The 10,738-nt window shown below is 43.9% G+C and overlaps 1 protein-coding gene across 1 annotated transcript; it reads left to right on the plus strand.

The window, feature by feature from the left end:
• The first annotated feature begins 1,083 nt into the window (after positions 1-1,083).
• Positions 1,084-9,099, plus strand: LOC147977148 (uncharacterized). The gene is made up of 15 exons (XM_087521080.1): positions 1,084-1,183; positions 1,820-1,980; positions 2,067-2,322; positions 4,532-4,754; positions 4,846-4,900; positions 5,729-6,502; positions 6,596-6,616; positions 6,739-6,800; positions 6,894-6,977; positions 7,039-7,106; positions 7,217-7,545; positions 7,633-7,764; positions 7,850-7,998; positions 8,106-8,174; positions 8,666-9,099. Exons 1-15 carry the CDS (start codon positions 1,084-1,086, stop codon positions 8,718-8,720), a joined length of 2,538 nt encoding a protein of 845 aa, XP_087377206.1. The 3' UTR covers positions 8,721-9,099.
• The last annotated feature ends 1,639 nt before the right edge of the window (positions 9,100-10,738 follow it).

The following is a 10,738-nucleotide window of genomic DNA, read 5'->3' on the forward strand; positions in this document are numbered from 1 at the left end:
TGTTATACTAGCTTGATTGAGCATTTAAAAGTTGCATTGTCCTTTGGCCCCTGCTAAGAGTTCGTTGTAGTTCTTCCACCCCATATATGCCTCCCGCTATGGAGGGGTACACATACACCGCGTTCCTACCAACCATTGAAAGGTTGATCCGACTTGGTAATACACACATGACATCCAACATGTTTTATCCTTAGTCGGCTAGGGATACAACCACCCCATTAACTACCCAACATATGGTTGGCTCTCCGTTTCAAACAATTTCACAAAGTTAATTTTGGAAAAAGACCATATGATAATGCTATTTTCTACTCAAGTGCTGGCTTATTCATTAGTGGGCGTTTGGTTTGAGAAACCGGATGGTGAATAGACCGCCATAGCCTAACTTTCTTCTCTCGTTTGAGGATTGGATTGAATCACCTTGTCCACTGTAAGCAAGTCTACTACTCCCTCCGTCCGAAAATAAGTGTCTCAACTTTGTAGATAATTACATCTAAAGAGCTCCTCCTAAGACCGAAGTTCATGCATGCTTGCTGTGGTGACGATACACACTATTTGTGATGTCAACTGACATCATAAACTATGCAAAACACACAGTTTTTGTCATACTCATCACATTAAAACATGCAAGCGTGAATGGGTAAGGTTGACATCACAGTTTTTAATATCTAGCACCGCCACTGCACACATGGATGAGCGAGGTGGCTGGGCAGATTATAGATGGGGGAAATAGCAGAGCCATCAAAATAAAAATCAATGTGATAAAAGCACTTTTTTTAGCGCGAGCTTCACTCCGTTAACAAAGAGAAAAATCATAAACACCATTTTCCAAAATTGTGAGGAAATTCAGAAAACTTTTTTTGTTACTACAAACAGATCTCTTGTATTCTTAAGAAATTCCTTGATGTAATTGGTCTGGATATATATAGCAACCTATTAACATACATGTACGGGTATGTACTCTATGTTTCATTTTTGAAGGTGCACCAAAACTGGTGCAAAAGGTTACAAGAGGTACCGATGTATCCATCACTTGAAGGAGATTGCAAACAAGTGAGGACTTGTATTGAGATTGCAATAAAGTGCATGGAGACTGACCCGCGTAAAAGGCCTACAATGATGGACATAGTTAGTCAGTTGAACAGTGTAGAAACTATTGAAATTGATTCACCAGTGGAAAGAAGAGGTAAGGTTATTCTTCTTTTTTATCTGAAAAATACCGTCTATATTTTCATTTCCGTATAAGAGCATTATATGGTTTAGAACCATCAAAGAATTTGCAATTTATAAACCTTTTATGAGCTCAACATATTATGTTTAGTACTGATGATGATCCAGATCTCTTGTGAGGTGGATCAATGTTAGAGAAATTTTAGATATCATTAAATGCCTTGTTGGAAGTAACCTTATGTGAGTATGAGAAATCTATATATCTTATATAGACAAACTCCACTAGCAATCATTAAATAGATTTTTTTTCTGCAATCTCATGGAGCCACATCATCAGAAATATCAGAGCCCCTTTTTTTTCTATCAGCCCATGCACTTCCTTCATCCGTGGTTGTCCGATTCACCAGCACAAAACAACTACTAATCCATACTGCTCCCACCAATAGTTCCACTTCTTATGCACGTCCAGCCTTCTCCACTTCATCTTCTCAATCTTTAATACAAAAATCCCAATGATCAAAAACTAGTGCCAACCAACACCTGACGCCAGTTCTTGGCCTACTTTAAAGTTTAAACTTTCTTTTATCTCTACTGCAGTATTTTTTTTAAATTTTACTGTACATGTTTTTACTGAGTGCTATTTATATTGTAGTTGTAGACATGCCTCATCAAGCAAGTGAACTGGAGACCTTGGAGAGTATATTGATTAACACAAGTGCAGAGCCGGCTAAGCTAACATATGCACTTATAAAATCCATAGCAAGAAACTTCTCTCAAGAGATTGGCCATGGAAGGTTTGGAGTTGTTTACCTGGTATGATTTGTCCTTGATTGCCTCACGAATGTCCATTTTCTCATATAGGAGATGCTTATGTCATACAAATACCTTGAATAAAACAGGGAGTTCTCCAAAACAGGAATGTTGCTGTGAAGAAGCTTTCCTCACTGCAGGGATTTTCTGATGAGCTATTTGCAGATGAGATTAAAAGTCTAATGATGGCAAAGCACAACAATATAGTAAGATTTCTTGGCTATTGTTCAGATACGCAAGAGGAACTGTCAGAAATCAATGGAAGATATATTATGGCAGAAGTACCACAAAAGTTTCTCTGTTTTGAGTATGTAGCTAATGGAAGCCTTCAACGCTATCTTACAGGTAGATAACTTGCAGTTTCATTTACCTATGTTCTCATTAAAGGAGTGATATCACACTTTAAAGTTCGGAATTTAATTTTCTGAAGTATTGCATGCTTTAGGCTGTAGTCTAACTTTGATTTTTAGTTAAAATTATGAGATTTGATCATGTCCTAGAAAAGGAATACAACCATTACAAACTATAATTTTAGTCCCTAACAAATAGCTTCACCGTGTAGCGGTGTCAGACAAGTCATTTCTTAAAGGAATTAAAGCATCTTTTTGTTGCAGCATTTCAAAAAGATAGGAATAAGAAAGCGTGTGATTGGAATGTTATGCACTCTTGAAGCCTACATGAAACTACAAAGTGCTTTACACACCACAGGAAAAAAATAATGGAACTGTAGCAAGAAGTTTGAGTGGATGGGAATTTTTTTCCTCCAAAATAGAGTGCAAAGGAATCCTTAGTAGAAGTTCTTCATGGTTCCAATCCCACGAATCAAATTACCTACACAGGAAGAAGCCCTAACCACTTGTGTGAATACTCTAACATGCTCAAGATTTGGTTCCTATTTTTGTTGAGAAAAAGGCTTTCGCCCCGCTATATTGATATAGCAACCGCCCGATACAACCAAGAGTTCAATGCTGGGGCAAACAGCACAAGCATGCCCAAAAGAAACAAAAGAGAAAGAAGAGAGAAAATAACGTCAACAGCATCGGATCGACGAAAACGAAGATAACCCAAAACCGTTGCGCCCACCGGAGATGTACCACACCTCGCTCCAGGCACCTCGAACCTCCGCATACCAAGCAGCACCTTCAGGAAGGAACACGACGACGACGCTGCTGCTGCCCGGACAGGTCCTAGGGTTTCCCCCGGTACGCGGAGGGGCGTGGGGAAGGGGAAGACCCGACGCCCTTCAGGAAGGAAGGATGGCGCCCATGGGCGTCACCGCGTCGGTGCCGGCAAGCCGGCCCGGATTTCTCCCATCCGCCAACACCCACAACCCCGAACGGTCCGACGCGCTCCACCAGACAAGCCACCCACGAACGTGCGCCACCACGGCCTTGCCATCATCACCGCCGCCTCACCGTGGTCATCGAAGCGAGACCGACGAGAGCGAGAGGGAGTAGCCGGGAACGAAGAACGGCAGCGAGAGCAACCACGCCGGAGGAGACAACCTCCACCGCCATCGGTGGTCACCGACCGGACGCGGCAAGGGGAGCGTACCAGGCGCTCGAGGCCCAGCCTAGCCCAAAAGGGGCTCGTGAAGCACCCGTCGCCGAGCTGCAGTAGACGTGCCGCCGACTCCACCACCCCCCGCACGAGCCGCGCCACCACCGGCCCCGCCGGAGCCGCCGCAGGCGCGACCGAGACAGGCCCGCCCAGACCCAGATGGGGCCCAAAAGGGCCCAGATCTGGGCCGGGAGGGCGCCGCCACCATCCATCGCGCCAGCGCGCCGCCAAGTGGCTGCGCCAGCGCCTCTAGGCCACCCGGAGTAGCGCCGCCAGGAGCAGCCGCCGCTGCCGGAATCACCGCTGACCGAGGAGCACCGCCGCGGGACGCACCACCCGAGCCGTGGCACCGCGCGCGGGGAAGGAACGGCCGCCGCCGCCGTCAACACCACGCGGGTAGGGCCCGGTGGCGCCGGATGGCGGCGGCGGGAGGCGGGGAACGGGAGGGGGGCGCTGGGGGGCGGGGAGATGAGCCCCCGGTCGCCTCGCTCGGGGAGGCGACGCGGGGGGCAGCCAGGAGGGAGGAGGGAGGCGGGGCGCGGGGTGGCGCGCGCGGCCGGCCGCCGGAGGCGCGGGAGGGGAGGGGAAGGGGCCGGCGGCGGCGGTGGAGCGAGGGGGGAACCCTAGGAGTGGGCTCTTCGGGCCAAACTTCCCTTCTTGGTTCTTATTTTTGTAGTCATATGATGTACATTTCCTGAAAATGTTACTAATTGTGTCTTCAAAGTATGACTCTTACATTCGAGAGTGCATAGAACATAGAGGCTAACTAACTTATTTAGCATACAAATACTATCAATAGAGAAAAGTGGGTATATAGTACTCAAGGTTTGCAATAGGTTTTAGTAAAGACAACCTAATTAAACATTTCTGCCTTGACAATCTATCGCCCAAACTGCGAAATGTAGGAAAATCTATGAGGATGTTGTGTCCTAAATGTGATCTTAATTGTGCAAACATGTTAACTATTTGAATGCCATTTTTCCTTATTTCGCAGAGAAATCCCATGTAGACCAATGGCAGATCCGCTACAACATTATTAAGGGGATATGTCAAGGTATCAATTATCTTCACAAGGAAAACATAATTCATTTGGATCTCAAACCAGAGAATGTTCTGCTCGATGCTCACATGGAGCCAAAACTTATGGACTTTGGTTTATCTAGATGCTTCGATGAAGGACAATCTAGAATTATAACTAAATTTATTAATGGAGCACAGTAAGCTAAGCTTCTTCAGAACTCTTATTTCATGATGCCAAATCTATCCAATGTGCATTGAAAGTGCTCTAACTGTTATGTCGTTACACAGGTTATTCATGGCACCAGAAACGATAGAGACTGGAGAAATGTCATTTAAGTCGGACGTATTCAGTTTGGGCATAATAATAATAAAACTACTATTCGGGGATAACACCCATGATATGAAAGATGTAAGGAATTTTATCTCATCATTCTAGTTGATTTCGCTGAATCATGACCTTTACAATTTTCATGCTATTATTGCGTAAATAGTTAAATACTCAATCCTAGTTCACTTCAATAAGAAAAATGACTTGTTTTCATTGAAAAGCTACCACTTCTGATTAAATTAAATTAGAGGCTTTTGAGCAAGATATGGAAATCAACAGCCATAAGTTCTAATGTTACATTTAAAATAATGCCCTTGATAACGAAAATAATTCACAATGCGCTCACCAAATGTGTGGAACGAAGAAGGGTGGAATGAACTAAAAAAACAACACATGAATTAAAAAGCGCTTACGGCTAGTATTTCTGAAGAAATGATACAGATAGAAGTCATAACACAAACAGGGAATAATCAATTACAGCGCACCATGGAAACCTGAAAAACAAGACGACAACAAACAACAAAGGTAATTTTGACCGAAAGTAAATAAAAGGCAGAATTAGCACTAGTATAATGTGTTGGGTGCTCCAGTTAAAACAGTACATGTGTTCTTTCCCAAAAAAGCAAATATAATGTGACAATTACTTTTGCTCGAAGTGAGGACTATCTTCTTGTGGCATTTTGCGAATAAACTTTGAACAAACTAAATTAGTTTGTCTAGGTTAATTTCTGACGTAACAAATGTCATTACATACTATATTGAGTTTGCATTAGTTTCAACTCCTATTATACCGTTTCATGTTTCAATGCGATGTCATCTTTGTTGTATGTTTAAACTTCGCAGTGGGATAAATCGCTAAAGGTGGACAACCCACAAATGAAGATATGCGCCAAGATTGCACAAGCTTGTGTGGATGCATACCCATGTAATAGGCCTAATTTAGCTCACATAATTCATCTTTTAAATGCATTAGAGAGCACGATTCAAGGGGTATCTCCGGTTGTTCAAGAATCAACAGTTGGTCCCGGATATTCTTTATATCAGGTATACATCATCATTCAATACACGGACACACATATACGACCGTGTATGTTTTGGATCCTACACATGGATTTCAATTTTCCATACATTCCTACCTGTTTTTTTTTTCAAGCTCAATTTCCTACCTGTTTAGCTGGCCATAAGTTGATTTCACAATTACAGCTCAGCGTCCACCCTCCGGAGTTGTTCTTTGCCTTCGAGCCAAAAAAGTCCATCTCCTGCTTGCTGCAGCTACACAACAACGGGGATAATCACATATCATTCATGCTACTGACCAAGAGCCAGAAGAGATACTTGACAAAGCTCCCTATCTGCGGTGTTGTGCCACCAAGGTGCACCTACACGCTCGCTGTGACAACACGCAAGCATCAACAATCACAACTGGACAACGATGAGCATTTCACATTGCATAGCTTCACGGTTGGTGATCATGACCTGATAGATATTGACCAAGGTTCGGTTGTCGCTGAGTACAACTACGTCTTTAAGAAAGCCAAGGATATGGGTAGAGATGAGGTGCAAGAGGTGGTGCTGCCAGTTACTTATGATCCACCAACTGGAGGGACCGTGTCTGAGGTAAGCCTTATTAGATGAAATACGGTATAAAAATCTTCTGCTTAACAAACATCTTCATTCGTTTCTGTGGGTTTCCTTGGGTTGACGCGGCAGCCAACTCAATCAACAATTGAGGTGATTTTTCCTTTATATTTCCCTTCTGCTTGTTTGTTTTTTAGTGAATCCCACACATAGTGCGGATTCACTGACGATATATGCCTGGTGTTAAGTTTAATTGGATTTGGATGTTGAAGCAGATAATTGCCATGCCGAATACTCAGCAAGTGTCGTCCATAGATGTGCATGTATCGGAGCCATGGTGAGTGTGCACATTCTAGTTTCGGTCGTTGATCTTGGTGTGGGTGGGCACCAGAATGACACGACAGAATTTGTTCATGTTCAAATAATGCAGGATCATGACAACGCATCATGGGGGTAACCTTCGTGTTTGGAACTACCATAAAATGGTACGTGACCGAATAGCATTCACTTTTGAATCAGTAATGCGGAGGCCGGAGAAACAAAATCTTCCATTATGTCAAAAACATATTTTGAACTGAACAAAAGTTGTGCTTTACCGATTCACAGACATTGTTGACCTCCTTTGAAGCCACAGATGAACCAGGCACGCATACTTTCATTGATTTTATCTCACTTGATTGTTTACGACTTGACATTTCGTTGTTTACACTTAACCATACAAAAATTTACGTGAAATCATATTTGACCTTGTAGTTCAAGCAGCTAAATTTATCGCGCATAAGAAATGGGTTGTCGCTGGCGATGACAACGGGTATATTCACGTGCATAATTACCATGAAGACAAAGGTGTCAGGAGCTTTCCTGGTCACGATGGTTCTATCACATGTTTGGCTGTGCATCCAACACACCCCTTTGTGCTATCATCATCTGATTATGATTACCTGATTAAGCTTTGGGATTGGGAAAAGGACTGGGAGTGTACTCGAACATTTCAGGGGCACACTAACAGAGTGACTCAAATAACGTTTAACCCAGATTACCCCAGTAGTTTTGCCAGTGCTTCTGCGGATGGCAGTGCCATGGTTAGTTCCTTTTGTGTTTCCCCCTATCTTAATTTTACTAGTAACTATATATGGCCCATTGATTCTGAACGTGTTTCTAATTGATAGATCTGGGATGTTAATTCCGAGGACCATGGCATCACATTGGATGGGCATGTGGAAAGCCTGGTCTGTGTTAATTACTTCACACGCCCTGGTGGACAGCATCTGATCTTCGGCACCACAGACGGGACTGTGCAGGTATGTTCCAGACACCCAATTTTTATTTGGTGAATACACTCTTGTGAAGCTGTCACCCATATACACCTACTGTTTGCTGAATCAGATCTGGAACCTGGAGATTAGTGAATGTGTTGATAAGCTAAAAGGGCATGTTGGATGTATCACTGCCGTTAATTTGCACCCAGAGCTTCCGTTGCTGATTACAGGTTCACTTGATGGGACTATTCGGCTATGGAACTCCAGTAGCTACAAGTACTGCTTCTGCCTTAACGGCCACATAGCTCTATTTTCTACTTATGAGACTAGTCGTATATATGTCTAGATTGAGCTTCTTAAAATTGATTTTTCTAACCTTGCAGTCTTGAGAACATAATTCGTTTTAACCTGGGTGAAGTTTATGCTTTTGGATTCATAAAGGACTCGACAAGGTATTGAGCAATTCCATGTCCTTTCTTTAGCTTAGTAGGGAAATTGCTACTTCCGTGCTTATGTTGCTGAACAGTGTGAGTGGAAATGAAACAAAATTTGAGCTGCGTAATTCTGTCTAGTTCAATGTACAGCATTTTAGAGGTAGATATATGTCCTGAGTAAGAACTGGGACACTCCAGACTGTAGATCAATTGTCTACTGCTGCTACAAATTCTCTGCCAAAGGAGAGCACTTCATTCCTAATTCTATACATAGATCTGGCGTTCACACTTGTTCTACATGTACATGCATGGGGGGAAGTACAATTATGCACATATGTGTGGTAAACAGCTTCATGTTTTGTTTGACGAAATTCTCAACAAGTCAATAGCTTTGCTGATATTGTAGTAATACAGCCAAATAATATTTTCTATTATTCTCTAATATTTATGTCATGTTATTATTTTATTTTAGCTGAAATTTGTAATGAGGGAGACACTTCTTTGTGTAGGATGGTGGTCGGATGCCAGCAAGGAATAGCCATGATGGATTGTCCTTTGCTCTGAAGATCATGATTTGGTGGCAGAGGACAACAGCAAAAATTCATGAGCAGAGTAAGTTACTAAGTTTAGGAGAGGGTACTGTTCGATGGAATCCAACAGAGATATCATACATTTCATGCAGTACCTAATGTACAAGCAACAATGGTTTGGAACTGCAGACAGCTCCTAGCTCTAATAAATCATAAAGGCTTCAATTTATTTATTTGCAACTAAGTGCATTTGTAAGTTGCGCGTCAACTACACAAGCTTTTTCAAACAGCTACAGAGTAACAAAAGAAGCAGCATACACCGTGCATTGATGTCTACTTTGTGTTCCTATTTCAAATGTCTTAGATATTCAGGCAGCAACAAAACATTATGATAGTTCAACAAGTACCTGCTTATAAGTCAATTCAGACGGAGGATCATGATAAGGATCTATCAGAGGTACACGGCAGGGTATTTTTCTGCTGCTGTCCTCCAAATATCTGGAACAGCCTTCCATCATGCACGGCCAATTCATTTCCACCAGGCAATAGAGCACTATCAAGAAATGGTGAACATTTTCTTTGAGGCAGGATATGTACCTGCAATGTGGATTTATGGAAGTTTCAGGCAAAAATTTCACATGTGGAGCCCAAACTCTGTACTCCTGATGAGAATCATGCCTACTTTGTAAATCTATTACCTACCTGCTTCATAACACTGAAAGACGTACACGTCACACAGATAGTTAAAACCTGACAATTTCTCATCTCCAGCCATGGAATTCATTCAGTCGCAATAAAATGCAGACTCCTACGAAGCTATGGAGAACCAGTGTTATTTTCCATTACCGCAGCTCAGATACGCTCTGTTAATGGCCATGACTTGTTACTGTCCGTCCTGAATTGGTTGCGGCGCTCTGTTGCACCGATTTGACGGCGGCTGACACCCGGTGAAAGCTAGACTGAACTAATTATTATACTTGTCTCTTTTTTCAGAGAAATTCTACTCCTTGATTTGAGAAAAAGAAAAATCTGTTGCCGTGTATTTTGGCAGAGGCAAATCTCCCCCAAAAGCTTAACGAAGTTGTTATTATTGCTTTCTCTGAAAGGGGGAGAGATGCCTGTCCTGCCCATTTTGAGGCCGCTTTAATTCTAACTGTTGGCTCTAGATATCCTGACGAGAAAACGGCGCCGCTCAGTCGGACTACCCAGAAAGGAAATCCGGAGCTGGAGTGACGGGCGGACGGGCGGGGACTAACCGTGGCGGAGGGCTTCAGAGGAGGCGCGGCGCCGGTGCAACGTGCCGGGGCACGCCACGCCGCCTCGCGGGGGCCGGCGCCGGAGCGGCAGGGCGGGGCGGGAGGAGGAGGAGCGCCGCCATTTGGCCGGCGAAGGCAGATGCGGAGTAGGCGAGGAGCATCGCGCGCGCGCCGAGGAAGGAGCGAGCGGCCTCTCTGGACTGGACTGGAGTGGGGTGTCACCCACGGGAGGGAGGGAGGTGGCACGCGCGTGCGACCTCGTAGTAGTAATAGAAAGGGAGGGGAGAGGAATGGAAAGCGAGAGCGACGGAGGAGGCGAGGTCGGTTTGTTGCGGCGTGGGGCGGTGGGGACGGACGGATGACTAGCGTACCAGAGTAGCAATCATTGCCGATGAATAAACTCGTAGATCAGAAGGATCAAACCTATAAACAACTAAACGAAGATGAATAAAACCAAATCCAAATAGATCCACCGAAGACTAAGATCCGACGGGGACAAACGTCCACACACCCTCCGACGATACTAGACACACCATCGAAACGGGGATAGAACATGGGAGACATTAAGGGACATCACCGCCGCCACACAGCCCTAACCAAGACGCTGACTCTAACAAGAACGACAACGGAGTTCTTCTTAATTCTCCGCATTTTTTGCGGGAAGCTTAATTCTCAACATCAATTGATGGAAGGAAGTTTCATTAGACAAAAGAATTGTAGTGGTCGAATCTTGTATTCATACGAGATTCTCATTGTTAGGTCAAATTTACCGGCTTTCCCTCCTTCCTCTTTGGAG

The sequence above is a fragment of the Triticum urartu genome, chromosome 4A, assembly GCF_056163025.1.
Source record: "Triticum urartu cultivar PI428250 chromosome 4A, HENAU_Tu73, whole genome shotgun sequence".
Classification (NCBI taxonomy): Eukaryota; Viridiplantae; Streptophyta; class Magnoliopsida; order Poales; family Poaceae; genus Triticum; species Triticum urartu.

Bases quoted from the DNA above. Each gene is read 5' to 3' on its own strand.
- LOC147977148 (XM_087521080.1), top strand. From the start codon at position 1,084: ATGGAGACTGACCCGCGTAAAAGGCCTACAATGATGGACATAGTTAGT. The intron at 6,503-6,595 runs GTAAGCCTTATT...TTGACGCGGCAG, and splicing joins CTGGAGGGACCGTGTCTGAG to CCAACTCAATCAACAATTGA. The intron at 7,546-7,632 runs GTTAGTTCCTTT...TCTAATTGATAG, and splicing joins CTGCGGATGGCAGTGCCATG to ATCTGGGATGTTAATTCCGA.